The sequence below is a fragment of the Trachurus japonicus genome, chromosome 24 (genome assembly GCF_045865225.1).
Source record: "Trachurus japonicus isolate A0001 chromosome 24, Traja_1.0".
In the NCBI taxonomy this organism is placed as follows: domain Eukaryota; kingdom Metazoa; phylum Chordata; class Actinopteri; order Carangiformes; family Carangidae; genus Trachurus; species Trachurus japonicus.
Window position 1 is genome coordinate 25813903 of NC_140930.1, and position 12005 is coordinate 25825907.

Genomic DNA, 12005 nt, shown 5'->3' on the forward strand with positions numbered 1-12005 from the left:
GAGAGTTAAATGCCTCTGAGTGGGATGGAGATAAGCTGGATGAGAGAGAGAGTGAGAGAGCGGAAGAGAAAGCGAGAGAGTCAGGGTGAGGACAAGAACATGGGGGATGGAAAAAGATGGAGAGAGAAAAGAAGAGAAGCAGAACAGGAAGGTGAATGGATGAAAGGACATTCAACCTCCACTTACACTTAGAGTGCACCCAACCCCCATCGCTTTCTCTCTCTGTCACAGGTCAGACAGACAGAGAGAGAGAGAGGATGCCAAAGTATCAACCTGGCTATTAGCATATACAGCAGGGGGTATGGCCTTCTGTCGGACACACAGCATGACTGAGTGAAGGTGTGTGTGTGTATGTGTGCACATATGTAACTGCAGGCTGTGATGCTGCTGGGAGGGTTTTCAGTTTCAGCTCCTATAGTCCAATTCAAACACAGGACTGGCTGGAAGCTGCTGAAGCGTCACTGTTAATAAACGTTTTTTTTTTTTGTTAACAGCACCATCCAGTCCACTGCAGTTCATACTTCACTTTACATGTGATGCAACATCCAAGGCAGAGATCTCTGCAGATCTCTGAGCAAGGAAGAAAAGGAGATTCTGTCAGAGGATGTTAAGCTACAGCTCAGGACATGTACTACATGTGCTGTAATAGAAACCACAGCATGCTTCAATGAGCATTAATTAAAGTGTGGACGGTACATTTACTTAAGACCGTTCTCACTTTTGTTCTCATGAGTTTATTTTTTATTTCTTGTGCAGCCTTATGTAACACGTCCAGCATCATGTTCCAGATTTACTCAGTACATTTTGAATAAGGCTTTAATAATACTTTAATTTCCATTTAGCAAAGAGTTAGAGCTTCTGAAAATATCACTGTCTAAATGGTTGGTATTTGCCTCTTTATTCCACTTCACTGTTTTTGAAACACGAGGGCACCTCTTTGTGTATTTAACTCTGCTTTGAGTGTGTGGTTGTACAGTTGTGCGAGGATGTGCAGTTATCCAACATCTGGCATCTCTGTGATGTAAGCTTTGTGAGAGAGCATAAAATTCAGCATGAAACATCTGCATCTGCTCCACAGTGACGGCTGAATTTAACAAAACACTATGCTGACGTATAGAGACGTGTTTCTGTCACCACACACACAATGTTAAGGCGCTTCCCTCGATAGCAACACACTGACCCTAACCCAACATAGAAAACCCAATACACACAGCACCCATTTTCTTTAAAGGGATAGTTCAACATTTTGGCAAGATGGCCCATTGCCATAATCCCTATAGTCTTAGCAGTAGGTTCGTTACCTTTAATTGTCGGTGCAAGCTATTTTTAGAACGGCGGAGCAGAGCCGCAAGATGCTCAGAGCTACGCTACAGAGGCAAATGGGATTTCTTGGTTTTCCTCATCAAACTCATCAAATACACAATCCAACAACTCCAAAACACTCTGGTGGACAAGTTGTGACCTGCACATTCACCACGCTATGAGATAATAATGGAATGTTACAAGACGGAGTTGTTTTAGAGGTAAATTCAATGCTAAACTGCTGATGCGCATTCCCATCTGGGGCAGTTTTTCATCACGCAGTCTCTGCATTTGCCTCAAAAAACAACTCCGTCTTGTAACGTTCCGTTATTATCTCATAGCATGGTGAATGCGCAGGTCACAACTTGTCCACCCACGAGAGCGTTTTGGAGTTGTTGGATTCTGTGTTTAATGAGTTTGATGAAGGAAACCAAGAAATCCCATTAGCCTCCGTAGCGTAGTTCTGAGCAGCTCGCGGCTCTGTTCCGCTGTTCTTAAAATAGCTTGCACCGACAATTAAAGATAACGAACCTACTCCTGAATATATAGGGATTATGGCGATCGGCCGATTTGCCAAAATGTTGAACTATCCCTTTAAAGATTGTCTTAAGAAATTAAAAGTTGATATTTACACAGTTTAACTGCTGCTTTCTTTTCCACCATGCAGATCATTCTGCTCTCGCTTCTTGTTCCTGAACCCCAGTTGATTTCAACACTTGTTGATTTTAGTAATGTCTCTAATTTACTCGATTATTTCAGCCTCATGACATCATGATGTTTTACTGGTAGTGACACAAATGACCCTGTGACCCTGAAGTCATGATGATGCTGATCATGGAGCCACAAAGCAATTGAGCATGGAACGCTGTTCGGTCCTGGATGTCTATTTTGTTATCCGTGATAATTTTGAATGTCGGCACATTTAAATTGGGATGATACTATTAAATCCGTTTCTGATTCTGAGAGCCAAGAGAAAAAAACTTTCCCAACTCAATTTACCTATAAAATGTGGTTAGAACACAATTTGATGACAACATTAACATCTGCATTTTTTTGTGATTTCCACCATCATTCAAAATTGCCATTTGACTGTCAAAAATACTAAACGTTGTATGTAAAAGACCTAATGTAACCTAAACCTACATGACTGCAACAAATGCAAACACACTTTCCTGTCCAAACCCCTGAAGAAGTTCAAACGCGACACAGACACACAGCGAGTTGAGACATCCTTAGACTAAACTGACATATAGTTACATTATTTTCTGCTGTCTTTAGACTAATTTGGTCGTGGACGTCAAAAAAGACACTTTGGACCAAACAAAGTTCAACTGGTTTGCAGAAGATACAAACAGCCATGTTCTTCACACAGTTCACACAGTGTGGGTGTAAACGTGGTCAAATCAAAGCTGAGTCCCGGCACTTTGACCTCATTGTCAATCATCTAATCCAGTAAAGACTGAACCACAAAAATGTGTCACTGTCCAGACACATGCAGATTACACTGTATGTTTTCATTGCTATCCACTCACATGTAGTTCTGTATAATCCAATCTGACTCCCCACTAGCTTCATCCCCACAAACACCCACAATCCACCTGTATGCAGTCACGCTATACGCGGTAAAGTGAGGCGGGGAGAGAAAAGGGATTAACCAGGTGTGAGAGGTGTGACAGAGAGGACTTTAAAGATGTCTGACGTCTCCCGTCCCCTCCGTTAACTCACACTAGCTCAACCTCTCGGGCCCGGGGATTCAATTTCAGCTGCAAACAAATGCGAGCGTGCGCACACGGGCGGCACACACACACCGTCTGACTCACATGAGCCGATCGTTTTAATTACGCCACACACCAATGGGAGCTGGAAGGAGATGCAGAGGGGGATGGGAGAGAGAGAGAGAGAGAGCGGGGGAAAGGAAGAGGGAGCGACTTCCCTCTCATTCACAAAGATTTGATTACCTCTCTGTCTGTTAAACACACACACACACACACACACACACACACGCCTGTGTAGATCAGCCTCATCACTGGGCCTCCTGATGCCTCCTTGTGCATAATTATGACTCATAGGCCACACTGTTGTCGCCCAGAATGCACTCTGTTATTATTACACAGATTCTCAGCAGAGACGAGACATGTGACCTCACACCTGACACTGGATGGATCATAGCGTGCAGCATCCTTCTCCATTTTGTGTTGCGTGTGTCCCACAGCCGTCTGACAAACGTGGTTTTCCTATTACTCACAGATGTGATGCGGCTGCAGCATCGTGCTACAATGTGTGAGCTACAACACAAATATACTGTATATCAGTATATAAGTCACAGGAGGTCCATTAAATTTCTCTGGGAGCAGAGAAACTGCCTCAGCTGAACTTCCAGATCTGTTTACTCTGGTTTTTTCTGCCCCATTAACAAACTCTCTCTCAGGGAACTCGGTTTACAGCTGGCAAGTGTAAAATGAATGTAACTCTGATGACAGGCAATAAAGGCAGAGAGACTCACCCCATGTTTATAAACGACAAAACTGAAGCCTCGCCCCCCCCCCCCCCCCCCCCCCCCCCCCCCCCGCTGCCTGGTTTATGTTCAGTGGGACCTGTTTTCCAGTCGGTGGATGATGGGTGTACAGTACGAAGCACAGGGCAGCACATCTGGCCAGAGGTTCATGTCAGCCAACCAACCTTAGGTGCTATAACTTATATAATTAACTTTTATCAACCTGCCCCAGGGACAACAGATGAAAATTAGCCACTGTGGCTAACTCTGGCACATTTACATTGTTGGTAGAACTGACATGTTGATTGATGTCCCTGTTCAATAAATAAATAAATGGGGGGAAAAATTAAATAAGGTGCATTAATATGAATATTTAGGTAACACTTTATTTTAAGGGGTACTTGTTCCTGTGTATCTACCTAATTAATTACAGTGTAATTACCTATGTAACCGTATGTAATAACATGTACTTACACTGTAAATACATAGTGTATTTTGGTGTACTTACAGGTCCTTGTTACACTTGTAATAAGAAATGCCAAAGTGGCCTCTCTCTTTGCACAAGCATTCTATTACAAGTGTAACAAGGACCTGTAAGTACACCAAAATACACTATGTATTTACAATGTAAGTACATGTTATTACATACGGTTACATAGGTAATTACACTGTAATTAATTAGGTAGATACACAGGAACAAGGACCCCTTAAAATAAAGTGTTACCAATATTTATTAGCAAATACTGTAAGAGAATGCTCATATAAACACTTGACATTAGGCCTGTACATATTCTCATTTGTCCAGGTCATAGTATCTCAAAGGAGTTTAAATTGAAAGCAACTGGACTTAGTTATTTGTCTAGGAAGACGTTTCACCTCTCATCCAAGAGGCTTCATCAGTTCATGTACGCATCTGACCAGGCTGGGACTGGTCCAACTAACTGGTGTGGAGACCCAGGTATTTAACCTCGTGTGTGGGCGTTCACAAGGCTGATGATGGGACTCCACACCAGACAGTTGGACCAGTCCCAGCCTGGTCAGATGCGTACATGAACTGATGAAGCCTCTTGGAAGAGAGGTGAAACGTCTTCCCAGACAAATAACTAAGTCCAGTTGCTTTCAATTTAAACTCCTTTGAGATACTTGACATTTTTATTTCTAAAAGGTATTTTACAGGCTATTTGCAAATAGAACAGACTTTTTTTGTAATACTAATGTTTGATTAAGTACAACACCCTTAAACATGATACACTTAAAAACTACAAGACACTGATAATGACTACAAGCCAGAGATCAGTAATCAATAATGGTATAGCCAATATTGGTCAACACACTACTTTAGTAGTAAAGTATTACCTTGTACATTAGAGGGGAACTACTGTATGTAAGTCTGGTCTCTGTTTTTCTAACCCTCCTCCCGGTAATGTGCATTACTTTTCAATGAAGCTGGTGAGAAGGCGATCAATGGAGCAGTGGATAACGTAATTTATCATATAGGAGTTACAATGTGTATATGTGTGTAGTCTTATCTGTCATAAACAAGAGATTACAGGTTACAGGGTGTGTTTTTGTCGCCGCAGAGACAAGAGCTGGGACACCGGGTCGGAGGCTCTGATCTTACAAGGTTGGTTTTCAGCCAAGAGACGCTAGGTGGAAGACAGAGAGCCTCCAAGTCATTTATTTAACCATCACAATAATTCTGAAATTATTCTGAAAAGGCAACAATCTTGCATAGTTCCTCTCTAATAATAGAACCATATTTTAAACTGATCTGTTTGAATCTGTATCAACTGATGTTGGCACACCCACATGTTGAAACCATTTCAAGCGAACACCTCAGGAGACACACACACAGCAACAATGTCACCTCATAACTCTGTTCTGATGCCAGGCTCCTCTAATCACTGCACTGTGTTCACCAGGTATTATTGAGCTTTTGTTCTTTCAAGGTTCAAGATTCAAGGTTCATTTATTGTCATTCTAAAACATGCTTTCACATGAAGAAAATGAAATTTGTACTCAAGTGACGGTAAAAAAAAGTGGATATCTAAGTGTCAGACCAGGTGCTGAGTTAAGCCAACACAGTGTCAGTGAAAAAGAGGTCTGATGATAATCATGTGTAGTTGGGTTCAACCCCTTTTCACATACGCAGTCACAAAAAAATAATAATTGTTATAGCAGCTGTAACTATTCACCAGATGGTGAAAGTTATTTTTAGGAACACAAACATCTTAAAAAGCAGAGCTGTGTTCATCGAGTGGAGGGAACGCGAGATGACTGTATCCTCACCTCAGACTTTCCAACATCTCTGGAACATGTAAAAATACCTAAACTTTACGGAGGTAACTTTATAGCAGGGAGTAATCAAGAGCACACACCTGTGCAGCTTCAAAGCACACAGCTGCGCTCTCAGAACAATGCACAGAGGGAAATCTGAGCTCTGCCCCTACTCAGGACTGTGTGCTAAAGCAGGACATAAACCATGACTTTTCATGATTTATTCCACGTCACGGCACCAGATGCACTGAATACTGCTTTACAGTGTCTGTGCATTGTAGGAAAAACACATCATGCTGTCACACCAGCCTCCTCTCTTCTTAAACACAGCGATCATCTGTTCACTTTCACATTTACCGAGTTAAACTGAGTCCAACTCTGTGTGTTCACGTTTGTCCTGCGTGAACGCGGGCGCACGGTTACTACTAATGTCTGCGATCATATGGGTCACGCATATACCACCAACCGCTCCTGTCAATACACATAAGGCAACAGTGATGATGGTGGATCAATAGAGGCCACACATCACTCCCAGAGCATAATGAAACCCTCCAGTCCACATAAATGGAGGAGGTGGGCCGAAGGCAGAACCACACATCAATCCTGCTGTCAGACGTCAGCCACAAGTTAATGTACAGAGAAATCATTGAGTTGCACACATGTCTCTTTATATGGTAAATGTGTAAATTGACTTGTTCTTATATAGACCAGAGCGGCATCTTTATGCAAATCAGAGTGACTGAGGCATCCTGGGTAATTTAGGGACAGCGCCCGGGATCCCTCCATTGAAAAGTTCAGCCTAACTGGCTTAACAAACTAACTAACAAAAAGTTGGCTATTAACAGGCTATTTACAGACAACACTTAACCAAAACCTACCTGGTGATTCAACCAAATACATGTAGATGTCCGGGTAAGACATTTCTGGCCACTGTGTGGGGTCATTGATCATTGTTGGAGGCTAAATGAGCATACCGGTAGATTAATTAATTGTAATTTTTCAAGATAGCGTGAACGGTCAGTTTCAAGGAAGGTGTCAAAATAATTATGAGACATAGTGCTACAAAAGAAACAAAAAACATTTAAATTGATTGTTAGTTAGTCTACGCTCCATCAAAACACAAAAAGCTACTGAGTGCAATTTAAAAATCCCGGCGCTGCCCCTAAATTACCCAGGATGCCTCAGTCATTCTCATTTGCAGAGATGCCGCTCTGGTCTATAGCGCTTTTCTAGTCTCTTAGTACTTTACACTGTTGGTCACATGCACTTATTCACACACACATTCATACTGGGCATTTTTGTACACACTGTGCATGGTGTCTAATCATTCACACACATTCACACACTGAGGATACTTTGGCTCAGTGTGGGTTCAGTGTCTTGCACTAAATCACAGTTCGACCTGCGGACTGGAGGAAGCCAGGAATCGAACCACCAACCTGGTGTTTGACGAGTGACGACCTGCTCTACCTAACAGCTGCACTAGAACTCACTGAAGGACAACCTGAAGCACAAATAACTGCTGTTATTTATTGGCTTAAACACCAATTTATTAGTATGGATGATTCCTGTGTAGTCAGTGCTGTGATGGAGGCCCAATACAAAGCTTTATTCAATAACCCCCAGCCTTTTAAAACAGGATTATTGAGTAACAAGAGCCTTATGTAATGAACTTAGTGTAGTCATTTGACTTAAGATGCGCATAAAGAGAAAATGGTCTGTGGTCAGTAAAGCTGATTTACAGTATTAAGGGCAGAGATTCAGTGTGAGTAGACAGCTTCTCGCAATAATTGTCTCTGCTAAGTATCTGGTCTTTTTTTCTTTTTTAATTAATTGACACATTTTTTAGTTTAAAGAATTAATTAATTATGGTTAGAGTTAGGGTTAAGTAGTGGAAACGCCTTCAGTTTCTCTACATTCAAGATGTGATCCTCAGTTTGCTTGTTTTACATGACCAACGGTTTAAAGCAATCAATAATGCTCACAATGAAAATGAAATCCTGTGGTTGGTTAGCAGGTCTAACGTTTACCATGTTAATTTATGGTGTAAGGTTATTAGCATTAGCTGATTAGGACAAAAAAAGCACTGTGAATTGGAAACTTGGTCATAAAAAACTTTACCATTTAAGCTGCGACCTGATGGTGGCACACCTATGTTATTTCAGATGATCTCGATGGGAAATCATATTCACTGACAATTGACCCAACAGTTGTTCGCACATTTCACTTAAAACAACAAACGTCAACTTTAAAAAGGCAGTCATGGAACAGTCAGCAGCACTGATTCTCTTGGGGACCGTAAACATCATTACCAAATTTAATTAACAGCAATCACCAAATAGGTTTTGAAATATTTCACCAGCTGGCTTACATTCCCACCACTGGCCATTTTGTCCAGTGATCTAATAGTCGACTAGTTTTAAATCTTCTGTGAACTCAACTGTTCTCAGGTCTGTGTCTGTGTTTGCAATTGAGTATAAGCAGTCAAGAGGCCATGGTAGAGTCTGCATTAAGCACATGAAGCAACAAAAAGTGCATCACCATAAATCCGAGTCAGTTGAGTGAACCAGTGGTGGAGAGGGACGGATGGAGAAGGAAAAGTGGGGGAGATAAAAATGTCCAGCCTGCAGAGGAGGTATAGGACAAACAGGCTCCATCAAGACGGGGATCAGACCCTCAAAACAAATCCCTGACAAGAATCACCAACCCCAGCTTTACTGGCCCAGGACTTCCCCCCAGAGGTCGACATCACCCTCCACAGCTGGAGATAATTGAAACTGATACAGCTAATCTAGATGAATGGGAAACAGATACAGTAACAGTGTAAAGGGCTTTGACTCTCTCTGAGATCGAAAAACAGGAAAACCCAAATAGGATTAGATATCACGATCTATCAAGCATGAGCGTTTGAACATTGACTTCCTGTTCAAATAACAGAGCAGACTCTTCTCTAAAGCCAGGGCATATGAGAAATAAATTAAACCTTTAAAACACAATATTCTTTCAATAAAACAGCTATTAGAGTTTATATGATGAGTTTACGTTAATATAAACTTTGCTCATATTAAATAAACCCATCAATGACTTGGTCCTTTTAAAAACACTTCTGAACCACAGTTTCCTGGACTCTTTGTCCTTATGCTGCAGTGTATCTGACTGTATCTGACCTTGACTGATGTATACTTGAACAGCAGCTCCCAGCTCATTAGATCACAGCACAAAACAACTGTTTGTGTCCCATTAACATGCAGGACTGCAGCAAACCAGATCAGCTGTTTGACACACTCAGCAGAACCAACATTACTTAGCTCTGTGTTTCACATTGTGAGTCAAACAAACTCTGAGGCCGATGCAAAAATCCACCACACTCAGTGGTGTCCAGCTGAACTGCAGCAGACTGTATGAGGTGCCGGCTTGTTGTGGTGGTGAGTCAGTCTATGTTGCCACCTACAGAGCAGCTCCATAAAGCACAGAGTCACTCATCGTAAATCACTGCTCTGCATGTAAGCAGCTGTCAGACAAAACCTAAAATAGCAAGTGTATCAGCAGACGGCTCGTCAAAACACAGGCCTTCTTCTTGTTTTATAGATATATACAGTATACATAATATATTTGGAAGCAGAGACAGGTTAAGGACCTGTCTCTTAACTGAATACTGAGACTGAGCAGTTCTTGGCCCAGAGACAAAATATACGAAATACTCCAGTGTGCAAGCGTCTGTTGTTGGAAAGGATATCACTTTCATTAAAAAACAGAGTAACTCAATCATCTGAGAAATACAAAAAGCATCATGGGCTGAGATGAAACAGCTCCAAGGGCAATAAATCTCTGGAAGAACATTTTACTGTCTGATTATGAAGCATAATGGAGAGTGACCTTGTGGTTTGATTGATGCACACAGGCACAAGTTTTCTTTTTAAAACTATTTCTGATCTCATATAAGCAACTTCAGTGAAAAGAAATCACTGACACTTTGTCTGATTCACCATCTTCCAATCAGCAGACTTCACTATAAACATGCATGAGTCTAAAGAGCCTTATGCAAGAGCATGTCAAGTCACATAAGAGTGTGTTTGGTAGCATCAGTGTGAAACAGAGCTGAGAGGACAGTGGAGGTGGAGGCAGCGTGGAGATCAGCAGGGAGACTGCATGGGGGAGGTTTGCATGTGAAAACAGACACTGACCCTGCTGGTGAAATCCCCTTCTGACCTTGGGCCACATTCACTCACACATTCTCTCACACACACATTTTCAGTGCCAGCAGCAATTAGACTGAGCCCAGGATTCCTCCTGCTCATGGTGAACCTGTGCCAAACGCTGCTGCTGCTCTGCCCCTACCCCTGCCCCACCCACCCTGTGTTGGCAGCAGACCGGCAGCTGATTGGCTGTCAGGCTGGGGCCCTGGCAGTAACAGCTCACCTGATAGGCTCCCCACACTCAGCCAGTAAACCCAGTGCTTGCATCCCTGACACAGCTGTGTCTGGATGCTGTTCTAAATACTCGCAGGTGATTGGTCCGCAGCTTGGAAGGTGTGTGCGAGCGTGCGTGCTGGCGCGTGCGGGTTGCAGCTTCACGAGCCTGCACTCTCAGAGGTGTGTTTGAGTGGAATAAAGGCATGTGGCTGCTTTGTCAACCCAGCGATCATCACATCTCTGTCGCAATGAGGTCTCCTGACGCTCATGCCAATTAGTCGAAGCATCGTCTGGTTTCCATGACAACACGTCCTTCTCTCTGCAGACAACCTCCACGTGACACATCAGAGAGGAGCTGGAGTCAGAGATGTTAGATGGTTTCATATCAAAGGCTGCTGGCTCTGCGTCGTTTCTGTGGACAAGCTGCTCTGAGACCAGCCTCTCTTAAAGGTCTAGTGTATATTCTGTCGGCCAACAGGTGACCTGCCGGTCAATGAGCGCGCGTGCTCCTCTGATACACCTTTTGTGCTGCGGTAACATGTCCATCACAGGCCTCTGAGTCAAACTGCGCAAATCAAACCTACAGAACATGTGTTAACGAGAGCTGCTGCTGCTCCACTGGCTGTTCACCTTATATATCGCGTAATAATGCGCAGTAGAATCACAGCAGTCTGCGCTTTTTGTGCAGCCAGAGAGCAACGCATGCTTCTGCTTACCTCATCTTCCTCTCGTGTCCGCCTGAATGAGATGAATAATGTTGTCTGTCTGCTCTCTGCTGTGCCCTTCACTTCAGTTCAGAGTATAAAAAGGATCCAGATCCAGATCCAGATCCAGCAGCAGCCGCAGCAGCAGCTCTGGGTACTGGAGTAAAAAAAAACAGCGATGCTGCCAGTGAAGCCTGCAGCCTGCAGCCGGCTGGATGGGCAGATGTTGAGGGTGGAAAAGGCGACAGGGTGTGGGGAAAATGCTACACGGATGTCCACAGTTTTCAGGTCCGTCTTTTACAAAATATCTAGTTGCGGTCCGGTATTTGTCAGGCGGCCGGTGGTTCGGCTGAGGCCATTTCAGAGGGCGGCATGCCGCTGTCCGAGGGACGAGAAGCCGGGCGGAGTGTCTGACAGCGGCTTCTGAGGTGCCATCTTTCCTCCCTTCAACCACTGGGAGGCTGAGGGAGAGAGAGAGAGAGAGAGGTAGGGGTGGGGGTGCGGTGTATGTGTGTGTGTGGAGGGGGCAAGGCTGCTGAAATATTCAAGTCTGGGTGGTTTTGCTGCACGGTAGCGCCCTCGGTCTGGTGATGCAGCTACCGTGCAGGCAGGTGTGGAAAACAAACGCACACCGCCGTCTGTGGAGAGAAAAAAAAGTAATCTGAAAAAATCTTTTATGTTGCCTGAAAAAAAAGAAAAAATCACACACACACTGTTATAAAATAATCAGAATGATGAATTATTTTTATTCACTGCACAAAAATGAAGAGTTTCACTGGACTCTCACTGATGTGATTGGATAAAATACCATGATTA

General features: G+C 43.2%; 1 protein-coding gene across 2 annotated transcripts in view; it reads right to left on the reverse strand.

Moving 5' to 3' along the window:
• evlb (Enah/Vasp-like b) overlaps positions 1 to 11653 on the reverse strand; it is a 48827-nt gene extending 37174 nt beyond the window's left edge. The window contains exon 1 of one of the 2 annotated variants that reach the window (XM_085771190.1): positions 11202 to 11653. In XM_085771190.1, the coding sequence (XP_085627316.1) occupies positions 11202 to 11206 (5 nt within the window). In that variant the 5' untranslated portion in view covers positions 11207 to 11653. The remainder of the gene's footprint in view (positions 1 to 11201) is intronic. The other variant, XM_085771191.1, reaches the window with a different exon arrangement.
• Positions 11654 to 12005: the final 352 nt, after the last annotated feature.